This window comes from Balaenoptera musculus, chromosome 9 (assembly GCF_009873245.2).
Source record: "Balaenoptera musculus isolate JJ_BM4_2016_0621 chromosome 9, mBalMus1.pri.v3, whole genome shotgun sequence".
NCBI lineage: Eukaryota > Metazoa > Chordata > Mammalia > Artiodactyla > Balaenopteridae > Balaenoptera > Balaenoptera musculus.
In genome coordinates, this window is record NC_045793.1 from 42018200 (window position 1) to 42038218 (window position 20019).

General features: G+C 42.9%; 1 protein-coding gene across 6 annotated transcripts in view; it reads left to right on the top strand.

Moving 5' to 3' along the window:
• AOAH (acyloxyacyl hydrolase) overlaps positions 1 to 20019 on the top strand; it is a 177583-nt gene that overhangs the window by 54822 nt on the left and 102742 nt on the right. For 5 of the 6 annotated variants that reach the window (XM_036864537.1, XM_036864543.1, XM_036864539.1 and 2 more), the window contains 3 exons: positions 5987 to 6046; positions 11706 to 11776; positions 19057 to 19117. In XM_036864537.1, coding sequence (XP_036720432.1) covers positions 5987 to 6046; positions 11706 to 11776; positions 19057 to 19117 — 192 coding nt within the window. The remainder of the gene's footprint in view (positions 1 to 5986; positions 6047 to 11705; positions 11777 to 19056; positions 19118 to 20019) is intronic. The other variant, XM_036864542.1, reaches the window with a different exon arrangement.

The following is a 20019-nucleotide window of genomic DNA, read 5'->3' on the forward strand; positions in this document are numbered from 1 at the left end:
GTACTGATGATACTAATAGCTCCACAATGCAGAATTTGTCCAAGAGAAGAAAAGGAGGAAATTTAGCTAATGGTAAAATACGTATGAAGAAAAGACATTTAGTGATATAAGGGAATGCATTCAAAAGTGGTGGTGTTTTCTGTTACTTTTACAGTTCTTTCTTTCTCTCTCTCTCTTTTTTTTTTTTTTCCTTTTTTGGTCTCCGGAAGAAGAAAATGACATGAACTGACTTCATTTTTTCCCACGTATCTTAAAGTCATAAAGCTGGGAAATGTGGGAACATGAAAATCAAATTGGGCTTTGGTAGAGCTAAACCCTATGTATTGGAAAGTAGCCACTGTAGGTTATGGTGGAATTCACATAAAATAATAAACGAGCAAATTCCAGCCAGACATGCCACTATTTGATAAAAACTTAATGAGCAAAAGCATCATGGGTATATGCTGCTGTGTGCTCTGATGATCAAGCAAAGGGTTGACCTCTCCCCTTTTGTAGACTGCTAGGGAACCATGTCATGTTGTCCCTGGAATTTTCCAAGTCCTTGAATAAAGAAATGCAATATACATATCCATGGTTCTTTGGGTTATAAGACTCTAGGCTGAGGGCTTATATCTCTGTAAGCCTGTGTGATGGCTTCCTCTGCAATTCACTCATGAGAGTGTTAAATAGACTCTGAAGGGGATTTGAAACTGGAATAAGGAAACATTGCAATCAAAGGGAGAAAATAATGAGAAGCTGAAAAGATTTGACCATAACAAATTGCAGGATCAAATGAGAACTTCCAGAACCAAGCCCCTCATTGTGGATGGAGAATCTGCTTATGCCTCAGATGATTGCTCTCAGTGAGTCAGAAACATCATTACAGCTTCCAGCTAGGAGAGTTTTATATCCAGCTCACAATCTATTCCCCAACTTTCTCTCCAACCACTGATTACAGTTGCACCCTCCATTCTGAAGTTGTAATTTTTCAGAAGATGGAAGCGTGGTCTTCGTACTTTAGAAACAATGGCTTAAACGCTATATAACGGACAGTGAAAAGGTTACCAAGGAGAGAGAGCAATTATCTTCATTTTCACGTTGCTTACAATTTGCCCCCTTTGCCTGTCATTAAGACAAGCAAACAAAATTAGCTTTAACAAATGTCTTTGAGTCCTTCCATCCAATTTTACAGATAGAAAGCAGATGCTCAGAGGTTGCATAATTTAACCATGGCCATCTGCAAGCAGAGCTGGTGGTTCAGGTCTCTGGACTCCAGCACCTTTTCCACCGTTGCCACGCTATTTTCCAAGAAGGAAGTATGCCTGAAGTTTTAATACAAGCCAGATAATATGACTCATGAGGTCACTAAGGCTCAGGGGAATGGCAAGTGTAGCTCCCATGGAGTGTGGATGACTTAATGCAGAGAATCACACGGTTGGGGGAGAGCTCTGGCTCTGTATGCCAAGCACCTACGCAAATGTGTAGAAATTCATGTAACCCAGGGACAAGCGTAGCTGTAAGCATATGACTGATAATGAAAGGAGAAAGAAATATTCATTCAGCCAGTCATTTCTCTGTGTAATCATTCATTCTATTCATTCATTTCACAAGTACTTATTAAGTATCTACGTCGTGCCATGAATTATATATTAGGGTTGTAATAGTGAATGACACATAATCCTTCTCATCAAGGGTTTTATAACTTGGAAGAGAAGATTGACAGCAAACTGTGATAAGACTACAATGTAGAAAGTGTTAAGTAATAATTACTATTATCCCTATTTTATAGATGAGGTAACTGAGTCTTAGAGTGGATACATAACTTGCCCAAAGTCACAGAGCCAATAAGTGGCACAGTCCAGATTCAATTCAGACCTGTTTGACACAAAAATCCTTGCTTTTACTCCCGCTCTGGGAGATGGTAATAGGTGTGCTAGGAAAGAAAATTGTTGTCGTTTTAAGTTTTAAAAGTTTGGGAAATCTGTAAACTAAATGTCCTGCTGGGAGAGCCACAGCACATATTAGCATATTCAAGGGTTTGAGCCACTTTGTGGTAAGAATACTATTTAGAAAGGCATTTCCCAAACATTCAAATGTTTCAGCCAAAGCACACTGCACTGTATTGACAACAATGGGAAAACATGCAGAGAATGTAGTGCGCAGGGGATGCTCCAGAACTCAACACAATGTCCCTCGACTTTTCAGGAGCATTGGTGAATTGGACAGGACACCTTCACAAAGTGGGCCTTCTCAGGTTCTGTGATGTTAAAGAATTGAATTCTGGTACACTCAGGAGTGAAGGAAATAAAGAAAAATGGTATTTTTAGGCATGAGTTTCTACAGGGAATAATTTTTAGTGATGGGTTTCTCTGCTATCAATTATAGCAGCAGTAGATTTGAAAATTACAGAAAGTGCCTTTTGTTCACGTGGTACTTTGACAGCAGTGACAGGCTCCACAAAGGAGAAAGCCCCTGGGACGTGAAATGATTTTAGATGTGTTTCTTATTGTCAAAGAGCAGGCATTTATGAGGGGGTTTGAGGGTGGGGAGAAGAGCTCTGATCTACTCCAGATCTCTTCTAGAAGTTTATTAGGACAGGCTGTTCCTCACCCCCAAATTTCATGGCATAAGTTGATTTACAAATGGAGCAAGGGTTGAACGAAGCCATCCCCGTGGACTTGACTGCCCCCTGAAGGCAGTAAGCACATAAATAACTCCAGCAGAAGGCAGACCAGAAGAGTTAAGGGAGAAGGACAAAAGGGCTTTGAGGCCATTTCTGTTAGGTACAAAGACAAATATAGGAAGCTCCGCTGCTTATAATTTTTTATCAGATAGTGACGTGTTGGGCCTTTGGGTGGAATTTGCTGGTCTATTATTATATCTGCTTTCCACTGTATCCTACAGTGGCTATTTTTCAATACATAGGATTTAGCTTTACCAAAGCATTTTTTAAAAGCACTTACGATTTTTTTTTTTTTTTTATGTTGGTATTAGTGCACTTAAACTGTGGGAGACAGTGGTGCTCTGGTCAAGCCAAGACCAGATAAATCTGCCCTCAGCATTCCAGGGAGGACCCCAAAAGCAGCAATTGTGCCCAGCACTAAAGGGATCAGAAGGCATTTGGTGAAGCCCTTGTCGCTTCTTCTTCTTCTTTTTTTTTTTTTGCTTGTCTTTATCCCTCACTAAACATTGATCTCCCCTGAGAACTGAGCTGGATTAAAATCAAATCAGTTATCTCGAGGAGATCCAAGTGGCCTCTCCTAAAAAGACATTGCCAACGCCCTCTCTCTGCTTCATCTCACTTCTGTTTACTGTATTTACTGTACTAGTTCCTGGTGTCTCCCTGCCAGCCCAGAAACTATGGGAGGGCAGGCGTGTCTGTTCACCCCCAGATCTCCAGGGTCCTCACCACATCCCTGTGCTGGGAACAAATCATTTTCTTTTTCAATAAGAAACAGGGAAACATGTATTGAGTTCTTTTTTTAAAAAAGCATGTATTGCTGAATTTGTGCTCATTATTGAATATTTAAAAAACACAGAAAAGAACCAAAAGGAAAAGTTATCAACAACAGTTATTATGGCATATTTCTTTGCAGAATTTTTTTTGTATGTGTAAAATCTGATAGCCTGTTTTTTCCTTGCTTAGCACAATATCATAAATGTTTCCTTTTACTTTTATTTCTGTATCTATTGAGCACCTACTATGTAGCAGGAACTATGCTAGGCCCTGTAGATGCTTGAGATGGACCTTAAAATGCAAAGGGTTATTTCCAAAGCAGAGAAGTAGGAGACCCATAATTAAGGCAGAGTAACTCCACCTTCAATATTGTGGACAATGAACTTTAAGCTAACAAGGGCAGCCAAAAAGGACACCATAATAGAAATTTGCAGCTAGATCTAGTGTCTTATAATGACCCTACCAGAAATACTTAACTTGATACAATAGGAAATTTGCCAGGATTTATCAAAATTCCAGAAAAGGACAAAATTGCAGTCAGTAAGGTCAGTTTTTGAATGGGGCCATTTCCTAAGCAGTCTTTCTGTTAAAGACATCGATGTTTTGAAAATGAGGATTGTAATGAACTGTCTTGGCCCTGCTGCCAGCCAATCAGAATGGACCCTGGGTACCATGTTGGATCGAGGTCTGAAGATGCCCACCAGACTGTACCATGACATTGGCCCCTACGTTGACTGATCACAGGGAGGTCTGGGGAGTCCTAAGGAGAGGCTGGATGGCCAAGGCAGTGATGGGGGGCACTCAGGGACTCAGGGACACAACTGCTCACCAACTGGAACAGTAGTGTTTCAATGGTTTAAGAAGCATACACTGTACAAGCGCATCCTGGCCACAAGACCTACCTGGAGAGCAACTTCTTTTCTCAAGTTGCTAACGTGTGCTCTTAGATGTCCGCGGGCCTGCTGCCTCTGACACAAGAGCTGTGGTTTTCCATCCTTTGAACTTGAGCAGGTGGAATATGATTTGGGGCAGACACTAGGGAGAGGGGTTCAGAGCCAGCCCATGGGGGGCAAGCTGCAGCTGGCTCTGCCCCCCCTCCTTCCTAAAGAAACTTCTGGAAAATTCACTCTAACCCAGGCTCCCACTGAGCAGTCGCACCTCCACTCATGCACACACAACGTGGCTGAGGTCTTCAGAACACACGGGGCTCCATGGTGGAGGAAGGCATCTCCCAGGGTGAAGAACACGTAAAAACGGTCATGTAGCGACTCAAGTCCTGAACATCCACGAGCAGCAAAGGCCAGCATCTCCCAAGAGGTCTCTCCTGCTGACCATCCAGCTCCAAGTCCTATCCCAGTACCTGTATTTTCTGCTTAGGTGCAGGGACAACGTTCCCAGTTACCTGGACTGAGAACTATGGCACTCTCCCTGAACCTCAGCTTCCCTACTGATTTGGGTGAGGGGATAGCTGGGGCTGAAAGACAGTTTTCCAATCAAACTATCAATGACTGAGCAGGGGCTATCAGGGTAGGCCCTGGTCTAGAGGCCTGACATGATGTCCTGTAATCCTCACAGCACCCTATGAGGTCAGTAGCTATAATTCCCACATTGCAGATAATGAAAATAGGGCTTTCTTATATGTCAAGGAATTCTGGGGATACTGAGGGGCTCAGAATATAACTTGCTAAAGGATTCACAGCTAGTCAGCAGCAGAGCTGGAGTTTGAACACAGGCATGTAAACCATCACCCAAGTTCTATTAGGGCCACACAGGAGACAGCCTGAGGAGGAAGATGGCAGGGTCAGCACATTTGAGGAGGGGGGACAAAAGCTCTGGGAAACAGTGCTGGGAGCAAATACTTCCCCTCCCCCACCCCCTGACCCAGGTTACTTTTCTCCCAACCCTCCCACAAATACACAGATATGGAGCTCCACAACAAAAGTTATTGGTAATAATTAGCTAACCCTTTATACCTGCAACATAAACTCAGAAGATGCCCTTGGATGCTCTAGAAACGGGGATGTCAAAGCAGGAGAAGAGGAGGTGAACAAGAGGCGGAGTCAGCTCGAATGGCAGCTGTCATCCGTTCTTCTGTCCCGCAGCACAAGGCACTCAGGTCGTCTGTCGACCGCCTACTGCCCTGAGGCTTTCAGATCCAAAAACAAGTTACTGAGTTTAGCACAGCGGGCAGGAAGACAGAGGTTCAGATGGCATCTCTGTGGGACACTGGCTCTGAGATCTTCAGACAGTTTCTTAGCTTTTCTGCATCTTAATTTCCTCATCTGTAAAAAGGTCATATATCTCAGAGTTGCTGTGAAGATTAAATAAGACATTTGTGAAGTGCTTAGCGTGGCATCTGGCACAGTGCAAATCCCTTAATAAAGAGAGTTATTAACATGAAATTGCTTTCTTGTGAATTATTTTATCAGAAATTTATGGAATAATTCCTTTATTGCTAGGTTACGAACTTAAAAAAACCTAACTTTGGAAAACACGGTGAAAGGAAAGATGAGACACAAGTTGTAATATTGTCTAACTTCATTTTTATAGGAGACATGGAAATTGACACTAGAGAAGGCAAGACAGATTGTCAAGAAATCCCCAACTCTGGTAAGCAACCAACGGGGAGAATGCCAGCGTTTTCCTCCGCACGTTCACCTCCAAAGGTCAGGGGCTACCCTGGACGCAAACCCACAACACAACACACCACGGTTGAATTGGGTTTGAGTAGGAATATGAGCCCCTTCCTCTTTTTTCTCCTCTCTTCTCTCTGGGGCAGCGTTTCTCAACTCCGGTTGTGGGCACTGTCCTGGGCAGTGTAGGATGTTAGCAGCATTCCCCCCCCCAATAGATGCCAGCACCCCCCCCCAATAGTCGTGACAGCCAAAAATGTCTCCTGGCATTGCCAAATATCCTCTGGTACTCACTGTTGAGAACTGCTGCCCTCCGGTAGACCATATTGGAGGAGGCTGTATCCTCCTACTCCTCCACTTTCTATATATGTGAGCTAAGCTGAGCCTCAGTTTCCCTATCAGTGAGGTAGGGACAATATCAGTGTTCCTTTCTCAAAGCATGGATGTCAGGACTAAGAGAGTTGATGTGTGTGGGGTGTCTGGTATCATGCCTGGGACTTATCAAGCACTCTATATATGCCAGCTAAAATCGTCACCATTATTATTCTTTTCCTCTAATTTTTCCTCTTTGCAATCATAGTTTCATTCAACAGAATGCCTAGTTCAAATCAGTTATCATTAAGTCAAGTATTTGACTTGGGCCCTGGTGGCCAATCAGCCCCAGTTGAAGAGGAAGCAGAAAGGTAAACCTTTAAAGAACAGTGTCTCCCTAATGCTAGCAGTCCTGGCAGGAAGGAAGCATTCATCAGAGATGAGAGGGCATGGCCTTCGTCCTTGGCTTCTCCCTGCTGGCCCTGATTCAATACATTCAAAGTAGTATTGATTTGGCAACATGGAAATAAAGGGGAGGAAAATTCCTCATGGCTTGGTTTGTCAGACTTAGCAAATAAAAACAGAGGATGCCCAATTAAATTTGAATTTCAAATCAATAATGAATAATTATTTAGTATAAGTATGTCCGGTGTAATATTTTATTTGGCAACCCTACTTGTGTGGGGCACATGGGTTTTGATGTACAAGGCTGATACATCTTGGATGACAGTTTGCAGGCATTTCTGCACAATTGATTAATCAATCACAATGCCTGCATCTCCAATTATTATTTAATTCAGTGAGTAATTAAAGGCCAGCCATAGCTGGTTCAGCTAATCTGCTTAAGTTATTGAATAAGAAACTGAAACATCACATGAAACCCTTTACCACCACCTTCAGAACTCTAAACAGACTGGAGAATAATACCATTTTTCTCTTATTCTTCTCAACATGCATCTAAAAACTTATTCTCAGGGCATTGTTTATTTCACTAGTACAAACTGCTTTGGCATTAACTCAAAGGCTAGTTAGGATTTTACAATTTTTCATTTCTGTCACCAGAATTGTGAGCATAATTCATGGGGCAGGATTCCAATCATGACTTGCAAGAAGCCAAAAAAAAAAAAAAAAAAAAAATCAACTGAACAATTCACCAATTAAAAAAAAAAAACTCCTCAAAAACCTCCTCCAATTTATTTACTCTCTAGATTAAAGCTATCAGGGAAAAAATAATCAGGAAATGCAAATAAGCATCTCTGAAAAACTGCTCAGAAGATATTGGCTGCAATTAACTCCATTGTGATGGCTGATGTAACTGCTGACCTAGCCAGAATGCAGAGAGAAATACAGAGTAGGTTGCATGTCATTTCAGCACAGCCTGTCAGATGGAGAATCCAGACTGGGGAAGAATTCAGTGTTACTAAAGGGAATGGAATGTTCCAGAGAAGATCTGCATCTCAAGGAGGTCCCGAGAGGCTCTTCAGGGGGGTCTTCATGGATTTGGCAGAACACTAAACATCTGAGGGTTTAGAACACCTGAGTCATGGCATCAATTTATTTAATTATCACAAAAACTCCTACAAAGTAAATAGCATATTTCTGTTATCAACCCCATTTTACAGAGGAGAGGACTAAGGATGAGAGGTTAAGTAATTCCCTCAGTCCACATAGCTAATAAGTGAGAAACCCATCATTTACATCCAGATTTAGCTTCTTCCAAGTTTGTACCCCTTCCACTATTCCAATAGCTCTCAACCAGACCCCCTCAGTACTGAATTTCAGGAAGCACCATTCACATCACAGGCTATGTGAATACTAGAATCTTGTAGTGCACAACCTGTACTGCTGTACGTGATGGCCCTGATTTCCAACCTATGTACTCAACAGAACCATCTGGAAAGCCTTTAAAAATTGCTGCTGTTCAAACTTGCCCCAAGTAAAATAATCCAAGTTAAATTCAAGTAAAATAATACAGAACAATGGTTTAAAAGCACTTCATCACACAGAAATTCAATCTTAAGTTGGCTGTGTACAGAAGAGATGTTATGCTCCCCCTTTGACCCTCTATTTACCCCATTCACCTCATTCCATTTATTCAACCCCTGTTTGTTGTTCTGTATTCATGTAACATCCTGGGGTGGGAAAGCTCCAGATGCAAGCAGAAGCTGGTTAAATAGATGGCAAAATAAAGATGCTGCCTGATTCCTGTGCCCAGGGACAGCCCAGATTTGAGACTTTCATTTTAGATGGGATTACATGCAGTCAGATGTGATGTTTTAAATCCATTGCTGAGTTAATAACAGCCCACATTCTGCCTCTGTCTAGTAAGGTTTGAATTGAAAGGAAGGGGCTGTCAAATGTGCAAGTGAGGACCTCAGCACTGTTGCTCTGTGTCCATCTAAGCTCCCTTTGCAGGTTTGTAAGAAGAGGTTAGTCCTTCCCATACTGTGCGATGAAAAGGCTGCATGATCACACAGAAGGAATTCTGGGGGTCCCTGGACAAGTTGCATCATCTATTGCCCACATCCTAGATCTAATTTGTGCACAATGAATGTCAAAGACAGCTGCAGCCTTCAGGCTGAATTTTGACAGTGAACAGCTGTGCAATTATAACATTTTATTCCATTGTACCCCTTGTATAGTAATTATCAGGCTGTCGTATAAATTTTTTGATGTATTGGTTATCATCAGTGTTAAAATCTACATTGCCAGTACGTTAATTAGACCAAGGCCTTCAGACTAAAGTACATATTAAAAGAAGTAGCTCACACATTCAAATGCAGTCTGACTCTGGTTCTTAGAATGTGTCTCTTTCCAAATTGCCACCAATGTTGTGGTATAATTGCGCTCTGGTGTTTATTTTACAGTGTATCTACACTGCTCATCTCACTCAGTCACCAGGTCTCTAACCACCCCTCCTTTGCACCACCATCCTCCTCCTCCCACCTCACGTCTGTGGTTCCCAACCAGGGGCAATGTTGTCCTCCCTCCTCCTCTCCTGGAACCGTTGGCAGCATCTGGAGACCTTTGGGGGCTGCTGGCATATAGTGGCTAGATGCCAGATATTCTGCTAAACATCCTACAATGCACAGGACAGCCCACAACAAAGAATTATTCAGGACCAGATGACAGTAGTGCTGAGGTTAGAAACCCCGGGATCACGTCTCGGATCCTTATCTGCCAACAGGTCTCTCTGTCCCATATTGCTTCCTCGAGGCCTTCATGTCACCTGCAGAGATATCTTTCCAAAATACAAATGTGATCCCTCTGCTTAAGACCTTCCAGGATTCCCCACTGTCCTCAAGATAGCGTGTAGTGCAGTGTCCTAGGCTTGTCCTAATGTCTCCCTCCTTCCACGGTTCACCGTGTTCTCCCAGTTCCTTATACTCCAGCCAGGTTGAAATGTTTGGCGGTCCCCCAAGATGCCAGCCCTGCTCATGTGCCCACAGCACTGCGAGGGTGCTCCCTCTACCAGCGGCCGTGCTTTGCCAGCTTTGGTGTGTACTCCAGCCACCTGGGACCTTGTTAAAATGCAGATTCTGATTCAGCAGGTCAGCTGAATCTGGGGCCAGAGACTTTAGTCCTGAAAGTTCCCAGATGGCCTCAATGCTCCTGGTTTGTGATCACGCTTTCATCAGCTAGAACCTAGAGCAGTGCTTCTCATACCTCAGTGAGCACCAGAATGAATGGGAGGCTGTGAAAACACAGATTCCTGGGACCTACCCCAGACTTTCCGATTTACTAGACTTGGGGGGAGCCCCTGAATTACATTTGTAACAAGTCTGCAAGCTGCACTTGGAGTTGAAAAGCATAGAGCATCTGTCTCTTCCTTCCCACCTGCCTCCTATCTGATTTCTGGGTCCTCGCCTGCCTCCTCCTCCAGTTCCCAGAAAGCCATATTAATGCCTGGACCACCACAGACGTCACAGAGCATGCTAAGAGCTGGGCTATTCACCCCGACGCTCCGCTAGACAGTAAGCTGCGTGACAACAAGGACAGTCTTTTCTGTCTCCAAATCTTGCATGCTAATCAGCGTTGTTCCTCATCCTAGAAAGTTGGGCAAGCATCCTGAAGATCGTTAAAAACCTCATTTGTAACCAGAAAAGGTTACCTGTTCACGTTTGCTAGCGTCAAAATATTACCAACGCTGTTAATACCACTCACAGCCATCTGAAGGACTTTTTGGGCTAGAGGGAATCACTACAGGTTTCCCCGCTATCCAAAAGTAGAGCATTCCTATGAAGTCTTTCCTCAGGCAAAGAAGCAATTACCTTAGGACACATCTTGCTAACAGATGCACAAGATAAATTGAGATCAAGCACAGAGGCTCACAGACACAGTTCAAAGCTATGGTGGCCTGATGCTGAGATGCTCAGTGTCGTTTCTGGGGAGGGAGCTGGGCGGTGCCCCTCTCACTGTTCAGGGTGCTCAATGCCTCTCCACTGGCTCTTGCAGAACAAACAATGAATGTTATTTTTGCTTTTTGCATTTTTTTTTGTGAGAGCAAAAAACTTCTTTGGATTTCTTTCAGTTTGTGAGTAGGTAGTAACCTAGGTCTTTCATAGATGCAAAGTGGTGTGAAGCAAACTTTTGAAAAGCGAACTATCTCTCCCTTTATTGATAAATGCTGGTTCCTTACTTTTTCTACCCTGTTGATTTTTTCTTTTGTCTGAGAAAAGCATCAAGGGAACTGCAATCTTTCTAAAATCATTACTTAGTAAAAAGCCAGGGCTTTTAATTTATCCCACAGCTAGAGTCTTATGGAAACTGCTGTCTGAAATCCCTTTGTTCAGGAAACTTTGAGGGGCTTCATCTACACACCCCTCCTTCCGCTACCCCGCCTCCCCCAGGGAAGGGACCTTCCTTCTTCCTTCTTCCTAAGCCAGTGTCTCTCCTGTTAGTCTTTATTTTATCTCATAGCAGGAAGGAATTATTTTATTTGAAAACAGTCTTTATTTTCAAATCCTTTTTTAAAGCCACTGAGAACAGGGAGGAGAGGAACGTTGTCTGAGTAGAATGGACCAAGGTGGGCCAGACCCTTTTGGGAAGAGGAGGAAAAGAGATGAAGGTGGGAGTAGCTGGGGGAGAAGGGGAAGCCTTCAGGCGGAGGAGCCGGCATGAACAAAGGCACACCGGTGGAATGAATATGGAGCGTGGAAACAGGAACAAGAGGTAAATTTAGTTAAGTAAAATGGCCCAGATTCCGGAGAAAGAAGAGTCCAGAAATCCAAACTGTGGAGCCAAGAGGAGAGGAAGGGCCTTTAGAAGTTGGAAAATCATCCCTTGAACTAAACAGCTCTTTCTGTTTTTGTTTTTCTCTCCAGGCATATTCCAGAAGTGGTTCTGATATTTGTTCACTCCCATTTTTGGCCAAGATCTGTCAGAGGATTAAATCGTACGTATACAAGTTCTCCTTCCTAAGCACTGGCAGGGGATAGCATCTTTGGTTGTCCCTGTTTTCTGATGACTAAAATGATCTTCAAGTTAAAAGGCATCTTTCTGAAAGTGAAAGTGTTTCTTGCTCATGACTTGTACAGAAACTGGAAGACAAATTAGCTCAGAACAAATCATTTTGGAAATATACTGAATACCAGCATCTTTGAACCTCCAACCTGACTTACTGCCCCGGACGGAAATGCAGCCTGCCTGCCAGTGAGATTGTGACAGTGGCTCAGTGCATGCTCGCGCTGCACCTGGGGACAGGACACCTCCTCCTTGCTGTGTAAGATATACAGACAAGGCTGGCCACCTGTTATGGCAGGGACTCTTTGAGCATCTTTAGAGCAAGGCACTCACAAGGCTGGAAAAGGACCATATTTTCACAGAGCCCAACCTATTACCTAGAAAATCTAGCTCTGCTATGTATGAACAGGATTCCTAATACAGAGACACTGTCCAAAGTTCCCAAGTCCTCCTGTCTCCGTTTAAAAGCCCGTGCTCCCTCCAGCGGCACTCTGAGTCTGAGGTTATGCTGGGTGTTATAGTAATCACTGTCCAAAACATTAAAGGATGCAACAGTCCTGAGAGGCACGTTGGACTAAGAGGCAAAATAGCATAGGTCCACCTTCCACTCGGCTGCTTCCCGTGTGACTGTGGCAGACGCAGCTGCCAGGTAGTGTATGGCACTGTTCCGGGGTCCAGATGCTGAACTTTCAAGGCACTTCTGCACTGAGTTCTCACAATTCCATGAAATAGGGATTGTCATTATTTCCATTTCGCAGAGAAGGAAACTGAGTCTTACAGAAGTAACTCCTCCCAGCCATGAGGACCCAAGATACACCCCCAGGTATACTGGACCCCACTTGTTCTTTGGAAACATCCACTTTCTTGACTCTTGTGCAGTGCTGCCTCTTGAGCCAACTTTGAAGACTTGAGCCACTTAATGTCTCTGAGTTTCAGTTTCCCCATGTCTAAACTCAAGCTATAGACCCATTTGGAAAGTTTTAAAAATGCAGACTCCTTGGCCTGAGACCTGGTGGGACAGCGTGGCATGTTCCTAGGTTCCTGGTTGACTGTGTCCTCCCTAGCGCGCTCACATTCTATTTCAGGAGCCAGACCACAGATGCTACATGTACAGATGATGCTTTAATGACTCAAAATAATGTTCCTTCACTGTGAGACATTCACAGAGACCACTCCGTCCGCCCTGGCCCCTGTTGCTTTTATTCTCACTCTCCCATAGGCAGTTCCTATCACTTGAGTGCCTTCCGGTCCAGCCTGGCTCTCATGGTGAGGAGTTAGAGGGAAGAACTCCCCAGGGGTGAGAGTCAGGCTGAACATCTGGACTGAGAGGCTATATTGGTTTCCCAAGGCTGCTGTAATAAAATACCACAAGCTAGGTGGCTTGAAACAACGTAAATGTATTGTCTCCCAGTTCTGGAGGCTGGAAGTCGGAAAGCAAGGTGTTGGCCAGATCCCTCTGAGATTCCCTCAGGGACTCTGGGTCGAATCCTTCCTTGCCTCTTAGCTTCTGGGGGTGCCCGTCCATCCTTGGCAACCCTGGGCTTGCAGCTGTGTCATTCCAGTCTCTGCTTCCCTCTTCTTATATAGCCATCTTCCCTGTGTGTCTGTTTTTCCTTTTGCAACCAGTCATATTGGATTAGGGTCCACACTTATGGCCTCATCCTAACTCAATAACATCTGCAAAGACCCTTTTTCCAAGTAAGTTCACATTCACAGGGAGCAGGGGTTAGAACTTCAACATATCTTTTTGGTGAACACGGTTCAACCCACAATAGAGGCACTTTTCCTACGTTCCTCCATCCTTCATCTCATGAGCTTCATGGACGCTAAAGGCATTGAACATCCCCCGTCTGCTTTGAAAGTATCTCAGGAGAGGAGGCGGCTGTGCATCTGACCCACATTCAGAGCCTCTTAGGGATCCAAGAGTCTTAAAACTTTTCCTGGTTCATCTGCCCACATAAGCTCCTGCAAGCCAACTGTGCAAAGTGCGAACCTGGATCCTGGAACAGTCATCAATCCCGCTTTTCATGAATAGAAGTGGAGGCAGAGACCCTCAGGACATGAGGAGTAGAGGGGAAATATCGGGCATGAAAGAAAGTGCGGGGGGCTAAGATGCAGCCAGGTCCCAAGCCCCCGACCGTTTCATCATGCTTAGCTCTTGTTGAATCGAGACCCCTGTCCCCTCCTTGCTGAAAGCATCATTGCATTTTCTGTGTCAAACCAAACGTGGGCCCTCAGGGCCTAAAACGGCAACTCTTCAATTGAACCACCTTTGAAAACCTGAATTCAAGAGCATCTGTGGCCAGGGATTTTCCTGGCCCAATTTCAAAGGGAAATTTTTTCACGAAAAAGCAAAAGCAGTATGTTTTTCTTCTTTCTAAAAATCACTGTGCTTCTAGTATAATTCGTACCAAGTCACAAATTATTCAGTGCTGCATGGTTTATAAAGCACATTTAAATGCAGCCTCGTTTATTCTTTAAAACAACCTGTGGCTCAGTAATAATAATGACAAGTAAAAGTTATCTGATACTGTCTCTGCACCAGGAACTCTTATAAATGCAACCCTGTTAGACAGACAACAGTTTTTTGGTCCCCTTTTTAAAGATGTAAAGCCGTGTGTCCAAGGTCACAGAGCTAGTCATGGATAAATATGATGTTTGAACCCAGCAGCCTGGTTATAAAGGTCAGGCTCAGAGCCACAGCATTGCCTGTCCCTTGACTCGGAGCCTCACTTTCAGATGAGCAAGTCGGTTCTAGTTTATTTAATGCTTGACCCACTAGCACAGTCAGCAGGTGGTAGAGACAAAGACCTATGTGTCTTCTGTTACATAATCCTTCCCTAAAATCCCCTCCAGTAAGAATGCCTTTCTGGCTCTGTGCCTCTCTTGTCCCCATCCTGTTTGGTCTAATGCCTTCAAAATGCAATGGAGGTGTCTCCACCCGTGGGAAGTTTTCCAGCTCGCAGCCTAGCTTCGGTCGCTTGGCCAGCCTCCTCCATACTCCACGCTCATGGGTGCCTTCTCCTGCACCCTGTTCTTCTCTGGCTGCCTCCCCATCAGTCTCCCACACCCACCGACAGCTCTTGGAGAGCGGGGATACCATTTCTTGGTAAACTTTCTATCCCTGCGTTCCTACCACAGTGCTTAGTTTTAGCAGGGACTCTGCAGAAACAAGGGAGTCAATAAAGAAAAAGCACTGCTTTATTAGAAAAACAAATGTTTAGGATACCAGGCTACTACCATGGGGCAACCAAGTTTTTGGTTGTTGTTTTGTTTTGATCAGAATTCACAGTGCCTATATACTGCCTATTTTCTATTGTAGCAGTGGTAGGACAGGAGGGTCCCCTCTTAATAATTTATTCTTTTTATTGAATTTCTAAATGCATGAACCCACATATGTATTATTTCACATAAATTCGCACAGACTATCTTATCTTACGTTAACTGTGCTTTTAATTCATCATTCTTTGCTTTTTTTTCATTTGTTCCTTCTTGCCCCTGCCCTGGTCTTTCCACCCACATCGTCCCTGTCCCCACCACAAGGTGAGCCGTGTATACACGGCAGGATGTGTCCTTCCATGGTTTTCTCTGCTCTCATTTTATCTTACAGGGATGCACGTAACACATCCACACGCATGTGAAACAGAGTCACGCTGGCCCTGGAGTACTGCCTGGGACTCAACTATGAGGCAGATACACATGGAAACTTTATTCCCCCTAGTTTTCTTTTGTTGTAATGCCCCAGTTTCATGACATAATTTTAGGCACTTTGAACTTGAATAGCTCACCATTATGTAACGAATGCCATTCAGCTGCAATCACAATTGCTCCCTGGGTCAAGCCTGCTAGCCCAACCCCAGACAGTCATAGGGCAGGAGCAGCAAGCAGGTGGTTAGCTGCACCAGCCAACGTGGTAACTGGGGTTCTAGGTATTTTCACCGTAAGTTTCTCTGCCTTAGACAGCTTTGCTGCCGCAAATATTTTTGCCACGTAACTAATTAGCCATGATTTTGCTGTAAGGGATAAAACAATGAAAAATAAAAGAGAGACATTAAGAAGGACATCATGAAACCTGAAAAATGAATTACAAAATTAAAGAGACTTTATTGCTAAATACAAAATATCTGAATATATTTAAAGTGTGTGTATATTTCATGGCAATACTGCGCAAATGACTGATCCTATTTCGTGACTTGTACATAAGCACTTGTCTTCCAGGTCTTTCAATCTTAGTATTTTACACACTGTTTTTTCTTGTTGATTCTTCTCCTCATTTGGCATCACACTTTTTCTTTTTTGCTAAGATTTCTTCCTCCGTTAGGAGAGGTATCACTTTCCAAATACTAGGATGCATGTTTATACCTAAGCTTTGTATTGCGTTGTGAAAGCCTCTACACTGTTGTGTGTTCTTGGCATCTTGTAACATGTCTGTTGATAAACATTCCAGAGTTCTATGGGAAATGCGAGTTCAAATCTGCAACTTTCAGGCCCTCAACCTCTTTCTCCTCCATTGTAGTTTGCTTCAAAATCAGAAACCAGCTCTTGGGGCAAATCATCATCATCTGTCATGATTTTTGTATGATATATATCAAAACAAACTATCAACCAGTCATTTTACCTTTTATGGCAAAATTGTCTTATGACCAATTAGTTATGCAGTGAAAATGTTTACAGCAAAAATGCTTGCTGCAAAGGTGCTTATGGTAAAAATACCTAAAAATAATGGACACGCCTAACTGGATGGAACGTTGTGTGGCTGGGAACCTTAAAATCTGAAGAGAGTCCATGGATTGGATTCGAGATGTCTCCAGAAACTAAAATGTCATAAGAGCAGACACCTGATTCCTGTTTGCCCAATCCTAGAAACCATCCTTGGAATAACTGTTAGCATTGCACATAATAATGAAAAGAGCTAATATTTTGTGAGTATTTATCACATGCTTGGCACAGGTCTTCCTTGCTTCACATGTAACAATGCTATTAGTCTTTCCAACAGCCCTAGGAAGCAGGTACTGACACTGACCCTGTTTACAAATGAGGTAACAGATGTACAAACAGATTAAATAATTTGCCCAAAGTCGCATACCAAGTAGACAGCAGACCTGGGATTCAAATCCAAGGAGTCTAATTTCAGAACCTAGAGCTATGTTAAGGGGCTTCCCATACTTTTCCTTCCTACTAGAACACCCACACCCATCACCCAATTACTTGCTTTGAAAATGCTTTCTCATCCTTTAGCTTTCACCTTAAGATCGCCTGCTTCCCTGTATACAGTTAGAAATGTTTTCCCTCTGGGTGCACAACCCTCTTAAAGAATTTTCTCCGTAGCACTGTGGTTATCTGTTGATGCCTTGTTTTCCCCCACCCATCATTAAGCTCTTCTAGCATAGGAAATGTATCTTATATTTAGCCCTAATATCTCATATGATGCCTGGCACATGCAAGGACTTCAAAAATGGCTGTGGAATGAATGAATGAATGAATGAATGAATGAATATTTCAGCATACAACCAGATACCTGTAAGGATACACAAGGTATCAAGTTTAGATACAATTTTGCAGAAATAATAGTAGTGAAAGTCAACAATGCTTTATCCAAAATAGAGCCAGATGTGATTTGGAATTCAGAATTTCCCAGATATTAAGAAAGTAACATACGGTGCATATACCATAACTCACCTAACACTCCCAGCACCTCCTAATCAAACAAATTTATATATCAGCAATGAAATATATGGATAGTCACACTAAATAGTGTATAGCTTATGAATTGCCTTAGACCAGTTTGGGTCAAGTTTTGCCACCAAATGTGTTAGCTGCAAAGTTGAAAATAAGAAACAAGTCTTGGTGTTCAGACCTGTTTGGAATTCGGGGCTATGAATAAGGGATTGTGGAGTTTATGTAAATTGCAATTTATGTGACTTATGATGACCAATCTACCCTCTCGTGTCTAGAATGTATGGTTTTGGTTCGTCACTTTGAGCCTTTAAAATAAGCAGGTAAAGGTTAATTTAATGAACTAACTTTCTAATTCTAGAGACAACTCATTGTTCCTTCCTTCAAGGACAAACTCTCATCCCCGAGATGGCAAAGGTGGAAAGGGGTAGCTTTGTCATCCTCAGTGAGACCCTTCACCCAGAACCTTTTCTCACACTGAAAATATGGCTCTTTGGGTCTGTTCGTCCTCTCTCTCTCTCCATCTCCCTCTCCCTCTCCCTCTGTGTCTTTCCTCCTTTTCTCATCTAGAAACATAAAATAGCTATCCAAGAGGTCAAATATGTACATGGGAGAAAATACCTAGTCTTACAGGAGATGTCATCTCCCAAGAGGTCTATTAATGTGGTCTTGTGGTGGGTCCGCCACCTCAGAGCTCATAAGCCAGGCTCCACACCACCAATTAGGTGCCATGCTGGCTCTGGCTGAATTCACTTGACTTGAGACTCTCAGAACTGCTGAGAAGCTCTTGATTCAAAAGACCATTTACTAAATCCTATAAAGGGTCGTGTTACTCCCTCTATATTCTAGGCTCCAAGAATAACCTCACCCTGCCATATGACGGCACTTCCCTGCTACTCTGTAAGTGATTTTCCTAGAGGGCAACAGTGTTTGCCTTTGGAAGCTGGGAGAAGTCTGGTAGTGAGATCTCAGGGGAAATCCTCACTCAGCGGAGGTGTCCATGGTTTTGACATGAATTGCTTGGTCATCAATCACATCAGAGCCCTTGGTTCCCCAGGCTCTTGAATGGGAGTGACAACTAAATTGTCAGATTCTCAGAATAAGTGGTTTAAAAGAGGAGAATCTTAAGAAAAGAGTTCCATCACAGAATGTGTAAAATGTGTAAAATCTGTAGTACTGAGCTCGTTGACTGGACCAAAAATGTAGGTTCTTTCCCGAGGACCTCAACAGCCATATCCCATGCCCTCTAAAACTTGAGTTCATTATATTTTACCTCCCCGTATAGGCCAACTAAAAAGTCAGAGAGAAAATAGTTCTGTTGAGTGGAGAGCAGGGATGAGCAAAGTTTGGCTGGTACTCTTCATTTTATTTTTATTTTATTTTTTAAATTTTTATTTAGGTCCTTAATTTTATTTTTAGAATGGAGTTCTGTCACATAAACTCAACACAGCCATATCTAAAAATGTCTCTATTTGTTTTCACAAACACCATTTGTTTTTTCTTAGCTCACCAGGTGTTTTGTTTTTTTTCTTCTAGGGCTATACAAAATTCTTTACCATTCAAAGATGTAGATTCAGACAAATACAGTGTTTTCCCAGTAAGTACCGTTAAGACTAACCAGATGTTTGCTAAATATTGCGTCGCTTCCTATAAATTTCTTTCCTTTAATAAGACAAGATTGAATGCCATTTGAATGTATTATTAATTTGATAATACACCATTTTACGATGTTTACAGACTTTTTGGTATCTTACTAATACATGAACCATCAAAGTGGATCTTAGTCCTAGACTGTTTTCGTTTCCTGACGCCATTCCCAGCTGGAATTCTCCATGGGGATAACAGTTATCTTGAAATGTGTTGGGAATTATTTTCAAAATTCTTAAACGTATTTTAACTTACTTTTTTAAAGTGTGTGTGTGTGTTTATGTCTGTGTACACATGTTAGATTTAGAACAGTTAGGATGTCAGAATGTTCTCTGCGAAATTCAGCAAGCAAGCAACAGATGTCACAAACTCTCCAAAGTAGTTGGGATCTCAAATACTCTACCTGGGAATGTGAGAAATAAAAACATTGTGTGACATTATCATGACTCTTGATTCTTTCAAATCAGACATGTCAAAAATATAATAAATCCACACAACTAACCAGTTTGGCTAGAGGTTTTTTAAATTATCCAGCAAAATGATTAATCACTGGACCAAATAAACCAATTGTTTTGGAGCCTTTGATAGAGAAAGTTCAGGGAGTTGGATGGTCCTGCTCTTTGTGGAAGTGCACATAGACACATACACATGAACACACATGTACACAGACACGTGTATAAAACATGCATTCACATAACAACCCATGTGAATGCACACGTGCCCGCATACATGCACATTCACACACATGCACCCCCATACACTCACATATCAGCACGCACCCAGCAACACATATACACACACGCACACACACTCACATACACACACACACTTCATCTGTGATTGGCCCTGGTA